General features: G+C 51.2%; 1 protein-coding gene across 11 annotated transcripts in view; it reads left to right on the plus strand.

The window, feature by feature from the left end:
• LOC140395389 (putative uncharacterized protein MYH16) overlaps positions 1–21,410 on the plus strand; it is a 459,619-nt gene that overhangs the window by 397,023 nt on the left and 41,186 nt on the right. For all 11 annotated transcript variants that reach the window (XM_072483089.1, XM_072483086.1, XM_072483088.1 and 8 more), the window contains 2 exons: positions 8,228–8,444; positions 11,905–12,041. In XM_072483089.1, coding sequence (XP_072339190.1) covers positions 8,228–8,444; positions 11,905–12,041 — 354 coding nt within the window. The remainder of the gene's footprint in view (positions 1–8,227; positions 8,445–11,904; positions 12,042–21,410) is intronic.

Here is a 21,410-nt window from a genome sequence, read left to right on the forward strand (position 1 = left end):
TTGATAGGAGCCCCAATGGCAATTTTGACGGCTAAAAACACTGTGCGGTAAACCAGAAGGGAATCCCCCCTGGATACGGATGAAAAAAGGAGGAGAAAGTAGCCGGATTGCAGTGGATCCTTTAGAACAGCGGCAAGGAAGGCAAGCAAAAACCAAGATGGCGTCGGAAGGTGGCAGTTTAACATGGGGCCCTGAACAACAAGAGTTCTTGAAATGCTGTGTGGAAGAGCTCAAAAAGGAAATGAAGAAAGAGCTGTTGGCCCCGATACTACAGGTGATCGAAGGGCTAAAGGAGGAACAAAAGACCCAGGAGCGGGAGCTTCGGGTCGTGAAGGCAAAGGCAGCCGAGAATGAGGACGACATACAGGGCCTGGTGGTGAAGACGGAGATGCATGAGGCACATCAGAAACGATGTGTGGAAAGGTTGGAGGCACTGGAGAACAACGCAAGGAGGAACAACTTGAGGATTCTTGGTCTTCCTGAAGGTGCGGAGGGAGCGGACCTCGGGGCATATGTGAGCACGATGCTGCACTCATTAATGGGAGCGGAGGACCCGGCGGGTCCGTTGGAGGTGGAGGGAGCATACCGAGTGATGGCGCGAGGACCGAGAGCAGGAGAAATTCCCAGAGCCATAGTGGTGAGATTCCTCCGTTTTAAGGATAGAGAAATGGTCCTTAGATGGGCAAAGAAAACTCGGAGCAGTAAATGGGAGAACGCGGTGATCCGCGTTTATCAAGACTGGAGTGCGGAGGTGGCGAGAAGGAGGACGAGCTTTAATCGGGCCAAGGCGGTGCTTCATAAAAAGAAGATAAAATTTGGAATGCTGCAACCGGCAAGACTGTGGGTCACATATCGAGGGAGGCACCACTGCTTTGAGACGGCGGATGAAGCGTGGACTTTTATTGTGGAAGAAAAACTGGAATGAGCGGGTTATTAAAAAGAACGTTTGAACAAAGTGGTGGGGCGAATGTGGGGGGCGAAGAGGGGGGTTAAAAAAGGGGGAAAGAGGAGTTTTATGTACTAATCCTGCGATGTGGTAACTTTTCTCTCTTCCACAGGTGGTGATGGGGGGGGGGAGGGGAGGTGGAGGAGATGGGGCGTTGGCCATTGGGGGCGGGGCCAAGGGAGAAGTGCGGGCTTGGTTCCCGCGCTATGATAATCATGGCGGGAATAGAGAAGCAGGAAGGAGGGGGCGTCGCACGGTGCGAGCCGAGGTCACGGGGGGAAGCCGAGGTCGGCCAGAGTTTGCTGACTTCTGGGAGCAACATGGGGGGAGTAATTACGCTAGCGGGGGATCTAGCGGGGGGGGTGGGAGGGGGGAATTACTGGGTTGTTGCTGCTGGGGAGAGGGGGGAGCTGGTATGGGAGGGGATGGGCGGGGGGGCACCGCCTGGGGGAGATACAGCTGCGTGGGAACCGGGTGAGGAGCTGGAAAAAGGGGATGGCTAATCGACAAGGGGGGGGGTAGGAAGCCCCCCAACCCGGCTGATCACGTGGAACGTGAGAGGGCTGAACGGGCCGATAAAGAGGGCACGGGTACTCGCACACCTTAAGAAACTTAAGGCAGATGTGGTTATGTTACAGGAAACGCACCTGAAACTGATAGACCAGGTTAGGCTACGCAAAGGATGGGTGGGGCAGGTGTTCCATTCGGGGCTAGATGCGAAAAACAGGGGGGTGGCTATATTAGTGGGGAAGCGGGTAATGTTCGAGGCAAAGACTATAGTGGCGGATAACGGGGGCAGATACGTGATGGTGAGTGGCAAACTACAGGGGGAGACGGTGGTTTTGGTAAACGTATATGCCCCGAACTGGGATGATGCCAATTTTATGAGGCGGATGCTAGGACGCATTCCGGACCTAGAGATGGGAAAGCTGATAATGGGGGGAGATTTTAATAGGGTGTTGGAACCAGGGCTGGATAGGTCGAAGTCCAGGACTGGAAGGAGGCCGGCAGCAGCCAAGGTACTTAAAGATTTTATGGAGCAGATGGGAGGTGTAGACCCGTGGAGATTTAGCAGACCTAGGAGTAAGGAGTTCTCGTTTTTCTCCTATGTCCATAAAGTCCACTCGCGAATAGACTTTTTTGTGCTGGGAAGGGTGTTGATCCCGAAGGTGAGGGGAACGGAGTATACGGCTATAGCCATTTCGGATCACGCTCCACACTGGGTGGACTTGGAGATAGGGGAGGAAACAGGAGGGCGCCCACCCTGGAGAATGGACATGGGACTAATGGCAGATGAGGGGGTGTGTCTAAGGGTGAGGGGGTGCATTGAAAAGTACTTAAAAACTCAATGATAATGGGGAGGTCCAGGTGGGAGTGGTCTGGGAGGCGCTGAAGGCGGTGGTTAGAGGGGAGCTGATATCAATAAGGGCACATAAAGGGAAGCAGGAGAGTAAGGAACGGGAGCGGTTGCTGCAAGAACTTTTGAGGGTGGACAGACAATATGCGGAAGCACCGGAGGAGGGACTGTACAGGGAAAGGCAAAGGCTACATGTAGAATTTGACTTGCTGACTACGGGCACTGCAGAGGCACAATGGAGGAAGGCACAGGGTGTACAGTACGAATATGGGGAGAAGGCGAGCAGGTTGCTGGCACACCAATTGAGGAAAAGGGGAGCAGCGAGGGAAATAGGGGGAGTGAGGGATGAGGAAGGAGAGATGGAGCGGGGAGCGGAGAGAGTGAATGGAGTGTTCAAGACATTTTATAAAAAATTATATGAAGCTCAACCCCCGGATGGGAGGGAGAGAATGATGGGCTTTTTGGATCGGCTGGAATTTCCCAAGGTGGAAGAGCAGGAAAGGGTGGGACTGGGAGCACAGATCGAGGTAGAAGAAGTGGTGAAAGGAATTAGGAGCATGCAGGCGGGAAAGGCCTCGGGACCGGATGGATTCCCAGTCGAATTCTATAGAAAATATGTGGACTTGCTCGCCCCGGTATTGACGAGGACCTTTAATGAGGGAAAGGAAAGGGGACAACTGCCCCCGAATATGTCTGAAGCAACGATATCGCTTCTCCTAAAGAAGGAAAAGGACCCGCTACAATGCGGGTCCTATAGACCTATTTCCCTCCTAAATGTAGATGCCAAGATCCTGGCCAAGGTAATGGCAATGAGAATAGAGGAATGTGTCCCGGGGGTGGTCCACGAGGACCAAACTGGGTTTGTGAAGGGGAGACAGCTGAACACGAATATACGGAGGCTGTTAGGGGTAATGATGATGCCCCCACCAGAGGGGGAAACGGAGATAGTCGTGGCGATGGATGCCGAGAAAGCATTTGATAGAGTGGAGTGGGATTATTTGTGGGAGGTGTTGAGGAGATTTGGTTTAGGAGAGGAGTATGTTAGATGGGTGCAGCTGTTGTATAGGGCCCCGATGGCGAGCGTGGTCACGAATGGACGGGGATCTGCATATTTTCGGCTCCGTAGAGGGACAAGGCAGGGATGCCCTCTGTCCCCATTATTGTTTGCACTGGCGATTGAGCCCCTGGCGATAGCGTTGAGGGGTTCCAAGAAGTGGAGGGGAGTACTTAGAGGAGGAGAAGAACACCGGGTATCTTTGTATGCGGACGATTTGTTACTATATGTGGCAGACCCGGCGGAGGGGATGCCAGAAATAATGCGGATACTTGGGGAGTTTGGGGATTTTTCAGGGTATAAATTGAACATGGGGAAAAGTGAGTTGTTTGTGGTGCATCCAGGGGAGCAGAGTAGAGAAATAGAGGACCTACCGTTGAGGAAGGTAACAAGGGACTTTCGTTACCTGGGGATCCAGATAGCCAAGAATTGGGGCACATTGCATCGGTTAAATTTAACGCGGTTGGTGGAACAAATGGAGGAGGATTTCAAGAGATGGGATATGGTATCCCTGTCACTGGCAGGGAGGGTGCAGGCGGTTAAGATGGTGGTCCTCCCGAGATTCCTCTTTGTGTTTCAGTGCCTCCCGGTGGTGATCACGAAGGCTTTTGTTGAAAGGATTGAAAAGAGCATCATGGGTTTTGTGTGGGCCGGGAAGACCCCGAGAGTGAGGAAGGGATTCTTACAGCGTAGCAGGGATGGGGGGGGGCTGGCACTACCGAGCCTAGGTGAGTATTATTGGGCCGCTAATATTTCAATGGTGAGTAAGTGGATGGGAGAGGAGGAGGGAGCGGCGTGGAAGAGATTAGAGAGGGCGTCCTGTAGGGGGACTAGCCTACAGGCTATGGTGACAGCCCCATTGCCGTTCTCACCGAGGAACTACACCACAAGCCCGGTGGTGGTGGCTACACTGAAGATTTGGGGACAGTGGAGACGGCATAGGGGAAAGACTGGAGCCTTGGGGGGTCCCCGATAAGAAACAACCATAGGTTTGCCCCGGGGAGAATGGATGGGGGATATGGAATGTGGCAAAGAGCAGGAATAACGCAACTGAAAGATCTGTTTGTGGATGGGAAGTTCGCGAGTCTGGGAGCGCTGACCGAGAAATATGGGTTGCCCAAGGGAATGCATTCAGGTATATGCAACTGAGGGCTTTTGCGAGGCAACAGGTGAGGGAATTCCCACAGCTCCCGACACAAGAGGTGCAGGACAGAGTGATCTCAAAGACATGGGTGGGGGATGGTAAGGTGTCAGATATATATAGGGAAATGAGGGACGAAGGGGAGACTATGGTAGATGAACTAAAAGGGAAATGGGAAGAAGAGCTGGGGGAGGAGATTGAGGAGGGGCTGCGGGCAGATGCCCTAAGCAGGGTAAACTCGTCGTCCTCGTGTGCCAGGCTAAGCCTGATTCAGTTTAACAGGGCACATATGACTTGAGCACGGCTCAGTAAATTTTTTGGGGTGGAGGATAGGTGTGTGAGGTGCTCGAGAAGCCCAGCGAATCATACCCATATGTTTTGGTCATGCCCGGCACTACAGGGGTTTTGGATGGGGGTGACAAAGGTGCTTTCAAAAGTAGTGGGGGTCCGGGTCGAACCAAGCTGGGGGTTGGCTATATTTGGGGTTGCACAAGAGCCGGGAGTGCAGGAGGCGAGAGAGGCCGATGTTTTGGCCTTTGCGTCCCTAGTAGCCCGGCGCAGGATATTGCTAATGTGGAAAGAAGCCAAGCCCCCGGGGGTGGAGACCTGGATAAATGACATGGCAGGGTTTATAAAGCTAGAGCGGATTAAGTTCATTCTAAGGGGGTCTGCTCAAGGGTTCACCAGGTGGTGGCAACCATTCGTCGAATACCTCGCAGAAAGATAGATGGAATGGAAAAAAGAAGGCAGCAGCAGCCCAGGATGGGGGGGAGGGGGGGGGGGGGCGGGGGGGGGGGGGGAGGGGGGGGGAGGAGGAACCAGAAGGACTCTCAGGTTGTTAATATATACTGTATAATATGTATAGGTCGTTGCTACAGATAATTATATATTGGGACTGTTAAATTATATTTTTGGAGAGTGTTATTTGTGATAAGGCAGTTGCCAATTAGGGTTAGTTTTCATTTTTGTTATTTATTATTTATTCATTTTCTGTTTATAAAATAGGTAATTGTTATTTGTGTTGTTATAATATTGTGTAAAGGATGCACAATGTACTGTGTTGGTTGACCAAAAATTTTCAATAAAATATTTTATAAAAAAAAAAATACCTTCTATAGCTACTCAGACTGACTAACCAGTCTGCGACAATCCATGTGGTGGGAGTGATGTTCAATCAACCAGTCTGTACTCACTGAGAGTCTCCACTGGAAAGAGACTGAGCATGTGTGATGTGTCCTTTTATATGGGTTGGTGTAATGCCCCCCTGTGGTAGTGTCACCTCTGTGTGTATCGTGAATGCCCATTGGTCGTGCCCTATCTTACTGACCTATTGGTTGACTGTGTGTCATGTCTCTGGTGTTCCGTCTAGTGTCTAGCTAGGTGTAGTGTATGTACATTAACCCTTTGTCTACTTACAGTGATGTATATCACCACACGTCTCTCCTGTCTTAACCTGAGAATGGGGGTATGAGGGGCGGGGGTGGATGGTAGGAAGGGGAGGGGGGGGGTGCAGTGAAAACTTCGCCTGGGGGGTTGCCCTGTTCTGGAAAGCATCTGAAAATTTGATTTAAATTGCAACTTCTGACAGCTCTGATGGGGCTTCATCACGAGTTACCAAGTAAAGGTTAGTCGGATTAACATCACTTCTAACTTCTGGGTAACTATTGTACAGACTCGAGGGCTGACACTACCCCCCCCCCGCCCCCCCCCCCCCCCCCCCCCCACCCAACCCTCCCCTGACCTCCGATCCCCTGACCTAGGCCAACACATCCGACCATCCCCACTTCCGACTCCCTCCTGACTTCCGACCCCGCCCCCCCCCGTACCTTCAGCACCCCCATCTCTGCCTCCACACCTCTGACCCCACCTCCAACATTGACCTCTCCGCCCACCTCCGCCCCATCACCTCCAATTACTTCCCCCCACTTCCGGCCTCAGTCTCTGACCCCTTGTAACCTCTTCCCGTCCCATCCCCACCCCCCCCCACCCCCCCCCCCTCCCCCCACTCCCTCCCAATATCCTGCCCACATACCTGAGACACTTACCTTCTCCATGGCCTGTCAAGGGACCTTTACGTGGTTTAACGGCAGCTAATGCTGTAAAAAGGGGGCATGTCCTCCTCCACCTTCACTCAGCAGCACTTCAGCACTAGCCTCCTTTAACAGGTGGGTAGCCCACCTGCCTGCAGTGTGGGCTGGAGGTAGTCTGAGACTTTGAGCGGGATTATCCGTCCGTTTATGGCAGTGGGATTCTCCTGTCCTGCTGCAGTGGCAAGTTACATTCGCGCCACACAAGTGCCAGGCAATAGCCGTCTCCGACAAGAGAAGATCTAACCAAATGCCCCTTGACATTCAATGGCATAACCATCACTGAATCCCCCACTGTCAACATCATGTGGTTACCTTTGATCAGAAACTGAACTGGACTAGCCATAGTAATACTGTGACTACCAGGGCAGGTCAAAGGCTAGGAATCCTACCACGGGCAACTCACCTCCTGAACCCCCCCCCCAAAGCCTGTCCACCATCTACAAGGCAAAAGTCAGGAGTGTAATGGAACACTCTCCATTTCCCTGGATGACAGCAGCTCCAACAACACTCAAGAAGTTCAACACCACCCAATGCAAAGCAGCCCGCTTGATTGCTCTTCCTTCCACAAACATTCAAACCCTGCATCACCGACGAACAGTGGCAGCCATGTGTACCATCTGCAAGATGCACTACTGTAGTTTGACCAAGGTTCCTCAGACAGCATGTTCCAAAACCCATGACCACTACCATCTAGAAAGACAAGAGCAGCAGATACCTGGGAACCCCCACCACCTGGAGGTTCCCCTCCAAGTCACTCACCACCCTGACTTGTAAATAATATTGCTGTTCCTTCACTGTCGCTGGGGCTACATCCTGGAACTCCCTCCCTAAAAGCACAGTGGACGTACCTAAAACATCAAGGTCTGCAGCAGTTCAAGAAGGCAACTCACTACCACCTTCTGAAGGGCAACTAGGGATGGGCAATAAATGCTTGGCCTAACCAGTGATGCCCACATCCCGTAAATGGAATTTTAAAAATGGTGGATTTGGTAGTTGGCCAAATCCTCCGTCCTCATGAGCAGCAGTCGTGGGGCGGACTTGCAACAAAGAATCCCTGCCCTTATCTCCTCTCCCACCTCACCTAGATCTGTTTTCCCTTTAGTTAAAATTCAGCCTTATAACTCCATCGAGAAGTAACACTTTTCAAGATCCCCAAAAATTAATAAATATTTTTTGGGTGAATTTCAAAGCCAAGCAAATTTTAAGCATTTAGGATGTAGCTGACTTCAAAATCTTTGTTAAAATTCATTACACAGGAGGATTCATTTACCAGGTTTTTTTTTTGGGGGGGGGGGGGGGGGGGGGGGGGCGGTGGCGAGGGGGATTTTTTATTTTCGGCAATTTACAGAAAATAGGCTTGAGCAGAAATGTGGGGGAAAAAGACGATCACTAATTGTGCCCAAGGTATAAACTGTCACTGTCTGAGCAAAAATAGCTAACTAATTTCTTTAACCTGATCATGTAACCTGAATAATAAGAACAGGTGCTGAACAGGTTCAATAAACAAAACCACCCTCATGCCAAGCTCTCGCCCAGGGCATTTATCTGAATATGAAATTTATTTGAATTCCTCACACCGTCTTCCTTTTTTGTTGGCATTCCCATCCCCCCCCCCCACCCTTCACCATCCACCTCAAAGGCTAATGCAGCAGGTGCAACTCTGGACAAGAAGCAGCGAATGATTGATAAGCAGATCTCAGACTGGCGTCAAAAGTGTGAGGAGATCCAGACAGAACTGGAATCCTCTCAGAAAGAGTGCCGACAATACGCCACCGAACTCTTCAAGCTGAAGACATCCTATGAAGAGCTGATTGAGCAACTGGATTCGCTTAAGCGGGAGAACAAAACACTCCAAGGTAATTTCCTGAAAAATTAGGCGGCGGCATTCGGGAATGCATATAAAATGCTCAGGTTTGAGTTCGCATAAATATCAGGCAGGGCTAACAATAAAGGAATAGTTGGGAAAGGGATCAAGGAAACAAAGGCAATGGGTGCAATCTGCCGGCCATGTTGCGCCCGAGTGGGGGGTGGCACGGCTGGTAGATGACAGTAGATCCCTCTTCCAGGATCTACTCGGCTCTCCACACCTCGCGAGATCTAAAGGGATCTCATTGTGGGCTGGATCAGTATTTGGCAAATCTACATATTAGAATGAGACAGGTAGTCTCACTCTAATATGCAATCGCCTGGACTTCCGGTTGCGGCTATGCCTAGGTAGGTCGCACGTTCGGCAGCTCCCACCGGGAACGGACTTTTGGGCTCTTCAGAGGGGCCCCAACGGAAATTGTTCGGCGGCTTCCAGTGTGGGAAGGTGACAGCAAGTTCCCCCGACATTATATGGATTGGACCAGGAGTGGAGCGGTTAAAAAAGTGATCCTGGTGCAGCGGAAAGTGCGAGGGAGGAAAAGCAAGATGACGGCAGGTGGAGACCAAGCAGCGTGGGCGCAGTGGTCGCAGGAGCAGCAGGAGTTTCTTAAACGCTGCTTTGAGGAGCTGAGGACAGAAATGCTGGCGCCAATGAAGGCAGCGATTGAGAAGCTTGTGGAGACCCAGAAGGCCCAAGGGGCGGCGATCCGGGAGGTGCGGCAAAAAGCCTCGGAGAACGAGGACGAGATATTGGGCCTGGCGGTGAAGGTGGAGGCGCACGAGGCGCTGCACAAGAGGTGGGCGGAAAAATTTGAGGACCTGGAGAACAGGTCGAGGAAGAAGAATCTTCGGATTCTGGGTCTCCCTGAAGGAGTGGAGGGGCCCGATGCCGGGGCATATATGAGTACGATGCTCAATTCGCTGATGGGCGCGGGAGCTTTCCCGAGGCCCCTGGAGCTGGATGGGGCTCATCGGGTCCTGGCAAGGAGACCCAAAGCCAACGAGCTGCCAAGGGCTGTAGTGGTGAGGTTCCACCGCTTTATGGACAGAGAGTGTGTCCTGAGATCGGCCAAAAAAGAGCGGAGCAGCAGGTGGGAAAACACGGAGATCCAAATTTACCAGGACTGGAGTGCGGAGGTGGCTAAGAACAGGGCTGGTTTTAACCGGGTTAAGGCGGTGCTCCATCGGAAGGGGGTGAAGTTCGGGATGCTGCAGCCAGCGCAATTGTGGGTCACGTTCCAAGATCGGCACCACTATTTTGAAACGCCTGATGAGGCATGGAACTTTATCCAGACTGAAACGTTGGACTCAAACTGAGGGTTTGTCATGGGGCGATGTTTACTGTGTTTACTGCGTTTGGGGAATGTTCTTTTTGTTTTGGTGCTGGGTGGGGATGGGTGAATGGATTTGATGTGGGGGCTGTGGGCGAGTATGGGCGTCGGTGTTGGAGGGGCAGGGCCCCGCAGAGAAAAAGGGGCGGTGGAGGCCCGGGGATGGGGAGTTGGGGTAAGATCCGCAAAAAGGAGCTGCGCCAGAGGAGGGGAGGGGGGGCGAGTAGACCCCTCGATCCGGCTGATATCTTGGAATGTGAGGGGCCTGAACGGGCCGGTCAAGAGGGCCCGGGTGTTCACGGCACTTAAAGGGACTGAAGGCAGACGTGGTTATACTCCAGGAGACACATCTGAAGGAGGCAGATCAGGTTAGGCTGAGAAAGGGATGGGTAGGGCAGGTCTTTCATTCAGGGCTGGTGCGAAGAACAGAGGGGCTGCAATACTGGTGGGGAAGCGGGTGTCGTTCGAGGCACTGAATATTGTAGTGGATAATGGAGGTCGATATGTAATGGTGAGTGGTAGGTTGCAGGGGGTGCGGGTGGTACTGGTGAACGTATATGCCCCGAATTGGGATGATGCCGGATTTATGAAACGCATGTTGGGTCGGAATCCAGATCTGGAGGTAGGAAGCTTGATAATGGGGGGGGACTTCAACACGGTGCTGGACCCAGCACTGGACCGTTCTAGGTCCAGGACGGGTAAGAGGCCGGCTGCGGCCAAGGTGCTCAGGGGGTTTGTGGACCAGATGGGGGAGTGGATCCATGGAAGTTTGCCAGGCCGCTGGCCAGGGAATTTTCCTTCTTTTCCCATGACCATAGAGCCTACTCCCGGATAGACTTTTTCATTTTGAGTAGGACGCTAATCCCGAAAGTGGAGGGAACGGAATATTCGGCCATAGCCATCTTGGACCACGCCCCACATTGGGTGGAGCTAGAGTTGGGGTGGGGGGGGAGGGGCCAGCGCCCACAGTGGCACCTCGATGTGGGACTGTTGGCGGGTGAGGGGGGTATGCGGGCGGGTGCGGGGGTGTATTGCAAGATACTTGGAGGCCAACGACAACGGGGAGGTGCAGGTTGGGGTAGTCTGGGAGGCGTTGAAGGCGGTGGTCTGGGGAGAGCTAATCTCCATTAGGGCCCACAGGGAGAAGAGAGAGGGGAGGGAGAGGTTGGTGGGGGAGATTCTAAGGGTAGTCAGGAGGTATGCAGAGGCCCCCGAGGAGGGGCTACTTAGGGTGCGACGGAACCTCCAGACGGAATTCGACCTGTTGACCACGGGAAAAGCAGAGGCACAGTGAAGGAAAGCGCAGGGGCGGCGTATGAATATGGGGAGAAGGCGAGTCCAGTCCCGGCGAAGTCAATGGAGTTTTGAACGGCTCGCCAGACCTTCCGGCTTGCCCCCTGCCACAATGGGATCATTAAATTCCACCCTAGGTTAATGAACCAACATAGGAAGGGTAGATTTGGGTGCAAATATCACACTTCCACTGTCTAAAACCTACCAGCAAAGGATTACATTGCATCCAGTACTGGGTCACATTTGCAACTATCACTACAAAGAGAGGAGCTGGAAAGTACAAGGGAGGTTAAGATCTGGAATTCCTGGGCACTTTCCTATTTTCAACTGGTATTCCCAGGTCAGTTATGTCGTGCTGTACCCCAAAGATTCGTGTTGACAGACGGCTGGGATTTTACATTCCTGCTCGTGTCGGGCAGGGCTGGCGATAGGAGCAGAAAACGCCGTGAGAAGTGCAAAGTCGTGTTTCACGCGACAAGGAAGCATGAAGCGAGTGTCTCTCTTCCAGTAAGTGGTGGGCCACGTTTCCCAACGTTCAATGTCAGGAACATCATCATGATAAATTTACATATGGTTATTAGGCTTGTTCACCAGAATCATCCCTTCCCGGTGATTTGGGAACTTTTATTTCCCCAAAGTGCTGCACTGTATGGCGGAGAATGCCTCCATTGCCGGCGCGGCATCAATGGAGCTTTGCCTGCCCAAAATCAGCCTTTGCCGATATCGGGGGAAATCCCGACCTGGGGCCTTTGCTCCTGTTACGTTGCTGGGGAAGATCTCACTGAAGCGGTTCTGTTTTCACTCCTTTCCCCATTTGCTTTCACAGAGGAGATCACTGATTTGACAGACCAGCTGGGGGAGGGTGGAAAGAGTGTCCACGAGCTGCAGAAATCCAAGAAGAAACTGGAGATGGAGAAAGAGGAATTGCAGGCGACGCTTGAGGAGTCAGAGGCTGCACTGGAGGTAAACATGAGCAAAACTCACCAGTCACACCCTCCTCGTACCAAAAACACACTAGCCCCTTTTATAATAAGGGAATATCAACTGGTCAGTAGTTGGCCTTTCTTGTCCCATCACATGTACAGAAAATGCTCGGCTGAAATCTGTTTTGTTGTGTTTGATAAGGGACAGGCTGGTGGTCTACTGCTCCTAAGTCGTATGTTCCTGTTTAAATTCCAGAATATTCTCATTCCTCTTCCTGCTGCACTAAATTGTGCAATATTAGAGACACGTGAATAGAAAGACGCAGAACTCAATTTTTACTTGCTCCATGCGGCTGTTTATTTCAAATTGGCTTCCTATTATTATCTTATTACATAGAGACTTGCTAAATGTTGATAGCTGGGACTCGGGGTGCAATTTTACAGCCCTTCCTGCCAACCAGACCTTCCAGTCCCGCCAAAGTTCCCTAGCAGTGGGGCTGGGTAAGCCACGCAAATGGTCATTGACTTCAGCGGGAGTGGAAAATCCTGTCAGCAGCCAATGGCTCGCTGCTGGCACCATGGGGAAACGCTCAGCTAGAGTACCTGTAGATAGTTACATTGTAAGTAAAGGAAGCATCCGCTCTACCAAGACTTTTTTCCTCATTAATCCGTGTGATTTGAATACACAGGGAGAAGCTGCTTTAGGCTAGATTAGGCCGAGGAATTGAAATGTTGCATTCATTTAATTTGTGGTTACTTCAGCAGGCTGTGGGTCTTTCTGAAGATGATTGAGGTTCTCTAGGCCTTTGTAACCAGTACAGTTAGTTGCAGGTGGCGATTTTGTGCCCATGTTTGCCGTCAGCGAGATTAGCGAGGAGGGCACACAATCCCACGAGAATCAGGAAATGCAATTTTCGTTGACGAGATCGCGTTGCCTGATTTTCCATGCCCCTCTCTGATGACATAATGAGGTTCCCACCCACAAAGGGTGAGAATCTCATTGTAATCAATGTTAATATAATTAACAAAACCCTTGCCACATGATATCCCCCACCCCCCCAAAAATTAGCAACAGGGATATAATGGCAGGAATCAACCAAGGGCTTCTTCCGGGGCTACAAAGGTAATTATAGCTGTGTGGGGGAGAGGGACATGGAGAACACTGCCCCCTGGCACAGGTTTCTATTGCCCCCTGGCTGTGCCAACATAGCATCAACCTATGCCAGTGAAGGGAACTCTTAGGAGTCAAATTTGGGGAGGGGGTTTCCAGTTATGTGTGGTCAGGGGGGAGAGCGCTGAGGTCTTTGAAGGACAGACTTTGCAGTGTCTGGGGAGTGGTCATTGAAGAGGGGCTTGCAGTCACAGGGCCAGAGGGGAATGGGCATTGATGGGCAGAACGGGCATTGAGAGGCCAGCACTAGAGATATTGCCGCGTTGGTTTTTGGCTTTGGGAAGATGGGGAGCCCCTAATAGTTGTGCCAGTGGCGGGGGTCAGGCGGGCGATACCTTCATGGTGGCAGAGGGGGGGTGCTGCTGGGGGAAGTTTTAACTCTCTGCTGATTGGGGCAACCCTTAAAGATGGCGCCCCAATCGCTGTGGAGCTGGTCTTGAAGGCTCTATCAAGCCCCGCCCTGCCAGACTGAAGACGTAAGCCATGCCCCCAGATTTTTTTTTCCCAGAGCGCCAGAAAATCTATCTGAAAACCCAACTGTCAACAGGAGAGATACACGGCGGTTTTCAGTCAGAGCCTGACTGACACATTATGGGAAAGTATAGCCACTATTATAATGTAGCATTCAATTTTCACACAGCAAGCTCCCACACATAATGCGGAGGAATTTTATTTTCGGGATACAACCTATGAATCTATGATTCTAACCTGAGGGATAAATATCTGCCAGGACACCAGGCCAAACTCCTTTGCTCGCATTTGAATGTCATCGTGGATCTTTACTGTTCACCATTGACACTCCATCCTGTGGTTTAAATGTTTTCTTTAATTCATTCATGGGACGTGGGTGTTGCTGGCTGGGCCAGTATTTATTGTCCATCCCTAATACCCTTGTACTGAGTGGCTTGCGAGGCCAGTTGAGAGGACTTTTTTTTTTTGAACAGTCGACCACATTGCTGTGGACCTGGAGTTACATGTAGGCCAGACAGGGTAAGGGTGGCAGATTTCCATCCTTAAAGGACACATTAGTGAACTAGATGGGTATTCACAACAATCGTCAATAGTTTCATCATGAGATTTTTAAATTCCAGATTTTGTTTCATTTGAATATCACCATCTGCCATGGTGGGATTCGAACCTATCTCTCATAGAATCATAGAATTCCTACATTGAAGAAGGAGGCCCTACGGCCCACCGAGTCTGCACCCAGCCCTCTGATAGAGCACCCTACCTAGGCCCACTGTCCAGCCCTATCCCTGTAACCCCACCAACCTGCGTAAATGGACTGACAAGTGGCAAGTTACATTCGTGCTGCACAAATGTCAGGCAATGACCATCTCCTACAAGAGAGGATCTAACCATCGCCCTTGCATTCAATGGCATTACCATCACTGAATCCCCACAATTAATATTCTGGGGTTACCATTGATCAGAAACTGAACTGGATTAGCCATAGTAATAATGTGGCTACCAGGGCAGGTAAAAGGCGAGGAATCCTACCACGAGTAACTCACCTCCTGACCCCAAAAACCTGTCCACCACCTACAAGGCACAAGTCAGGAGTGTAATGGAATACTCTCCAGTTACTTGGATGAGTGCAGCTCCAACAGCACTCAAGAAGCTGAACACCATCCAAGACAAAGCAACCCAGCTTATTTGCTACCCCTTCCACAAACATTCAATCCCTCCACCACCGACGAACAGTGGCAGCCGTGTGTACCATCTACAAGGTGCACTGCAGGAACTCACCAAGGTTACTTACACAGCACCTTCCAAACCCACGACCACTACCATCTAGAAGGACAAAAGCAGCAGGTATCTGTGAATCCCACCACCTGAAGGTTCCCCTCCAAATCTCTCACTGCCCAACTTGGAAATATATCACCATTCCTTCACTGTCACTAGGCCAGAGATCCTGGTACTCCCTCCCTAACAGCACTGTAGATGTACCTTCATCTCGGACTGCAGCAATTCAAGAAGGTAACTCACTACCACCTTCTGAAGGTTGAATGGATGGATTGGTTTATTGTCACGTGTACCGAGGTACAGTGAAAAGTATTTTTGTGTGAGCAGCTCAACAGATCTTTAAGTACATGAAAAGAAAAGAAAATGAAAATACATAATAGGGCAACACAAGGTACGCAATGTAACTACATAAATACCGACATCGGGTGAAGCATACAGGGGTGTAGTGTTAATCAGGTCAGTGGATAAGAGAGTCTTTTAGGAGTCTGGTAACAGTGGGGAAGAAGCTGTTTTTGAGTCTGTTCGTGCGTGTTCTCAGACTTTTGTATCTCCTGCCCAATGGAAGAAGTTGGAAGAGTGAGTAAGCCGGGTGGGAAGGGTCTTTGATTATGCCGACCGCTTTCCCCAGGCAGCGGGAGGTGTAGGTAAAGTCAATCGATGAGAGGCAAGTTTGTGTGATGGACTGAGCTGTGTTCACGACTCTCTGAAGCTTCTTGCGGTCTTGGGCCGAGCAGTTTCCATACCAGGCTGTGATCCAGCCAGATAAGATACTTTCTATTGTGCATCTGTAACAGTTGGTAAGAGTTAATGTGGAGATGCCGAATTTCCTTACTTTCCTGAGGAAGTATAGGCGCTGTTGTGCTTTCTTGGTGGTCGCGACGATATAGGTGGAGCAGGACAGATTTTTGGAGATGTGTACCCCTAGGAATTTGAAGCTGCTAATCATCTCCACCTCGGCCCCGTTGATGCTGACAGGGGAGTGTACAGTACTTTGCTTCCTGAAGTCAATGACCAGATCTTTAGTTTTGCTGGCATTGAGGGAGAGATTGTTGGGCAACTAATGATGGGCATAAATGCTGGCCTAACCAGTGATGCCCACATTCAGTAAAGTAACAATTTGTTTAATTCCTGGACACTAAGGGGCAATTTATCATGTCCAATCCACCTACACATCTTTGGATAGTGGGAGGAAACCGGAGCAGCTGGAGGAAACCTACGCATAAACCGGGAGAGAGTGCAAACTCCACGCAGACAGTCACTTATGGCTGGAATTCAACCTGGGTCCCTGACGTTGTGAAGCAGCAGTTCTATCCACTGCGCCACCCCCGAATCTCTAGAGCATTACCCCAGGTCTATGGGTTACTAGTTGAGTGATGACACCACTACGCCACCACCTCCCAGAGACGCTATGTAGTCTGTGTGGTGATATGCATCACTGTAAATACACAAGGGGTTAATGTAAATACACTACTACTAAGTAAACACTAGAGGGAGCACCAGAGACGTCATGACATGCAGACATACAGCTAATGAACACATAGAATAGGACACGACCAATGGGCAATCAAGCCACCCAGGGGTGACACTACCACAAGGGCACTGACACAAGTAACTTTGTGAAGGACTCAAATTCTCCACTCGGTGTGGTCATTGAGCGCAACAAACACAACAAACACGTCAATAACAACAATGACAACAACAATAGAACAACAACTGGTACGACATGATACAACTCTGCCCATGAAGGACAATGTTACTGCTCAGCTCAGAACAACGGCGAGAGTGGAAACATACCATGGCATGTCAACGCATCTTACCAATTCACATTTGCTACACTACGGACAAGCAAACCAGCTTTCAGGAACGATGTCATCAAGAATTGCTACCACAAGCATAAACAAAAAGAGCGCACCTCAGACAATGAAGTGATTTAACCATTTGAACACCTCCTGATGACTTCTTGGTTACGTAAACACCAGTAAACTGACGGCGTTCACAAGGGAATGACAACATCGACACTTCCATAACAGCACAAGAAAGCCCCTCCACCGTGTAAATTCATGAACTTTGGACTCATAACTATTATTTGGCATTGTATAGCAGCACGGTAGCATGGTGGTTAGTACAATTGCTTCACAGCTCCAGGGTCCCAGGTTCGATTCCCGGCTTGGGTCACTGTCTGTGCAGAGTCTGCACATCCTCCCCGTGTGTGCGTGGGTTTCCTCCGGGTGCTCCGGTTTCCTCCTTGGGTGGGGTTACTGGGTTATGGGGTAGAGGTGTGGGCTTTGGTGGGGTGCTCTTTCAAAGAGCCGGTGCAGACTCGATGGGCCGAATGTCCCCCTTCTGCACTGTAAATTCTGTGATTCTATGATTCAACGTCATCATAACTATTATTTGGTATTGTATAATCCTCAATGTCATCATAACTATTCTTTGATCTTGTATCGTCATCACAGTCATCATAACTTGTACATGTCATCACTTATTTACCTGCTTTTGTTCAATTTTTCTTGAACACTGTACAGAAAATATGTAACACGAAAAAGGGGATGTGGTGGAATGCATCACTGTAAATACACAAGGGGTTAATGTAAATATACTATGACTAAGTAAACACTAGAGGGAGCACCAGAGACGTCCTGACATGCAGACATACAGCTAATGAACACATAGAATAGGACACGACTAATGGGCAGTCAAGACACCCAGAGGTGATACTACCACAAGGGGACATTACACAACCCATATATAAGGACAGGGCTCACATGCTCTGTCTCTTTCCACAGGTGACATTTAGAGAATAGGACAGGGGCAGATCAGAAGCATCATACCCACCACGTAGCTTGGAGCAGACTGGTTAGTTAGACTGAGTTACCAAAGCAAGATTAGCAGGACAGTCAAACTCATAGAGAACTGTGCTAATGGTTCAATAAATCACATTGAACTAACTTCAAAGTCTGGAGTCTCTTTTGGTCAAAGCTGCATCGAGTTGCAGCCTGTGTTATCCCAGAGTACATAACACAACAGTCTGCACCTCATTCTTTGTGCTTCAAGTAACATGACCTCATGTGTTGTACCTCCACAATTGCCCGGCAATAGGACAGATACGGAAGGTCATGCAGCACTGCCTACGATTCAGCAGCCAGTAGATAAGGCATCAGGTGGCAAACTGCGCATATTGATCTCTAAATCTTGCTTCCCTTTCCCTTTATACTTTAAACAATATATATATTGATTCAAATTTTTCAACAAATTGTCAACAAACCCCCCCCCCCAACAAAAAGAAAGAAACAAGAACACAACAATCAGAAATTATACATTGGATTTCCCCCATATACAATAACCCCCCATTTAACATTTAAAAACACAAATAGGGAAACCTCCCCACCTTCACCCAAACGCCACCCCAAGAGAACCCCCCCCCCACCGCCCTTGGGCTGCTGCTGCTGCTGACCTCCTCGCAAGGCAAACTTTATCCTCTCCAGCTTGATGAACCCTGCCATGTCATTATCCAAGCTTCCACACTCGGGGGGGGCTTCGCATCTTTCCATAGTAGCAAAATCCTCCGCCGGGCTACCAGGGACGCAAAGGCCAGAATACCGGCCTCTTTCGCCTCCTGCACTCCCGGCTCGTCCGATACCCCAAATAATGCCAATCCCCAGCTCGGCTTGACCCGGGCGTTCACCACCTTGGAAATAGTCCTCGCAAAACCCCTCCAAAACCCATCCAGCGCCGGGCACGACCAGAACATATGGATGTGATTTGCCGGGCTCCCCGAGCACCTGTCCTCCACCCCAAAGAACCTACTCAACCTCACCCCTGTCATATGCGCTCTGTGAGTAACTTTGAACTGTATTAGGCTGAGCCTGGCGCAAGAGTAGGAAGAATTAACCCTACTCAGGGCATCAGCCCACAGACCCTCATCTATCTCCTCCCCAAGCTATTCCTCCCACTTGCCCTTTAACTCCTCCACCGAGGCCACCTCCTCTTCCTTCAGCTCCTGGTAAATTGCCGAAACCTTGCCTTCTCCAATCCATACACCCAAAATCACCCTGTCCTGGATCCCACTTGCTGGAAGCAGCGGGAATTCCCTCACCTGCCGCCTCACAAACGCCCTCACTTGCATGTACCTGAAAGCGTTTCCCGGGGGTAGCCCAAACTTCTCCTCCAGCGCCCCTAGGGTCGCAAACGTCCCATCGATGAACAGGTCCCTCATTCTTCTAATCCCTGCCCGATGTCAGCTCCGAAACCCCCCATCCATCCTTCCCGGGACGAACCGATGATTCTCCCGAATCGGGGACCAAACTGAGGCTCCCACCTCGCCCCTGTGTCGTCTCCACTGCCCCCAGATCTTCAGTGTCGCCCCCACCACTGGACTCGTGGTGTACCTTGTCGGCGAGAGCGACAGCGGTGCCGTCACCAGCGCCCTCAGGCTCGTGCCCACACAGGACGCCATCTCTAGCCTCTTCCACGCCACCCCCTCTCCCTCCATTACCCACTTATGGATCATCGCCACATTGGCTGCCCAATAATAGCCACACAAATTCGGCAGCGCTAGCCCCCCCCCCCTGTCCCTGCTATGCTCCAGAAACACTCTCTTCACCCTCGGGGTCTTATTCGCCCACACAAATCCCATGATGCTCCTGCTTACCCGTTTGAAAAAGGCCTTGGGGATCATAATGGGAAGGTACTGGAACACAAAGAGAAACCTCGGGAGGACCGTCATTTTGACCGACTGCACCATACCCGCTAGTGAGAGTGGCAGCACATCCCATCTTTTAAAGTCCTCCTCCATCTGCTCCACCAACCGCGTCAAATTGAGCTTGTGCAGGGCCCCCCAACTCCTAGCTACTTGGATCCCTAGGTACCAAAAGCTCCTTTCCGCCCTCTTCAGCGGCAGCTCGTCTATCCCCCTTCCCTGGTCCCCTGAATGCACCACAAAGAGCTCACTCTTCCCTACGTTGAGTTTATACCCCGAAAAGTCCCCAAACTCCCTGAGGATCCACATGACCTCCGCCATCCCCTCCACTGGATCCGCAACATACAACAACAGGTCGTCGGCATACAACGACACCCGGTGTTCTTCATCCCCCCCCCCGGACCAGTCCCCTCCATTTCCTGGACTCCCTCAGTGCCATGGCCAACGGCTCAATTGCCAGTGCAAACAACACGGGGGATAATGGGCACCCCTGGCTCGTCCCCCAGTACAGCCGAAAGTACTCCGACCTCCGCCGGTTTGTAGCCGCACTCGCCACTGGGGCTCTATATAGCAGCCTGACCCAACTGACGAACCCCTCCCCGAGCCCAAACCTCCACTTCCCCCTCCACCGAGGGCATCATAATCACATTGAGGAGCCTCCGCACATTTGTGTTTGGCTGCCTACCCTTCACAAATCCCGTCTGGTCCTCATGAATCACCCCCGGGACACAGTCCTCAATTCTCGTAGCCAGCACCTTCGCCAGCAACTTAGCGTTAACATTGAGGAGCGAGATCGGTCTATACAACCCACATTGCAATGGATCCTTGTCCCGCTTCAAGATCAAAGAAATCAGTGCCCTGGATATTGTCGGGGGCAAAGTCCCCTCCTCCCTCGCCTTATTAAAAGTCCTCACTAGCAATGGGCCCAGCAGGTCCACGTATTTCCTGTAGAATTCATCCGGGAACCCATCCGGCCCCGGGGCCTTCCCCGCCTGCATGCTTCTCAATCCTTTAACCAGCTCCTCCAACCCAATCGGCGCCCCCAAACCAGCTACCTCCTCCTCCTCCACCCTCGGGAACCTCAGCTGATCTAGGAATCGTCACATCCCCTCCTCCCCCACTGGGGGCTCAAACCTGTACAGATCCCCAAAGAAGTCCCTAAATACCTTGTTTATTCTCACCGTACTCCGCACCGTATTCACCCCTCTATCCTTAACTCCACCAATCTCCCTCGCTGCCTCCCTCTTACGAAGCTGATGTGCCAGCATCCGACTCGCCTTCTCCCCATATTCATACGTCGCCCCCTGCGCTTTCCTCCACTGTGCCTCTGCTTTTCCCGTGGTCAACAGGTCGAATTCCGTCTGGAGGTTCCGTCGCTCCCCAAGTAGCCCCTCCTCGGGGGCATCTGCATATCTCCTGTCTACCCTTAGAATCTCCCCCACCATCCTCTCCCTCTCACTCCCCTCTCTCTTATCCCTGTGGGCCCTAATGGAAATTAACTCTCCCCTGACCACCACCTTCAACGCCTCCCAGACTACCCCCACCTGCACCTCCCCGTTGTCGTTAGCCACCAAATATCTTTCAATACACCCCCGCACCCGCCCGCACACCCCCTCATCCGCCAACAGTCCCACATCGAGGCGCCACAGCGGGCGCTGGGCCCTCTCCTTCCCCAACTCCAGCTCCACCCAATGCGGGGCATGGTCCGAGATGGCTATGGCCGAATATTCCGTTCCCTCCACATTCGGGATTAACGCCCTACTCAAAATGAAAAAATCTATCCGGGAGTAGGC

Source organism: Scyliorhinus torazame, chromosome 18, assembly GCF_047496885.1.
Source record: "Scyliorhinus torazame isolate Kashiwa2021f chromosome 18, sScyTor2.1, whole genome shotgun sequence".
NCBI lineage: Eukaryota > Metazoa > Chordata > Chondrichthyes > Carcharhiniformes > Scyliorhinidae > Scyliorhinus > Scyliorhinus torazame.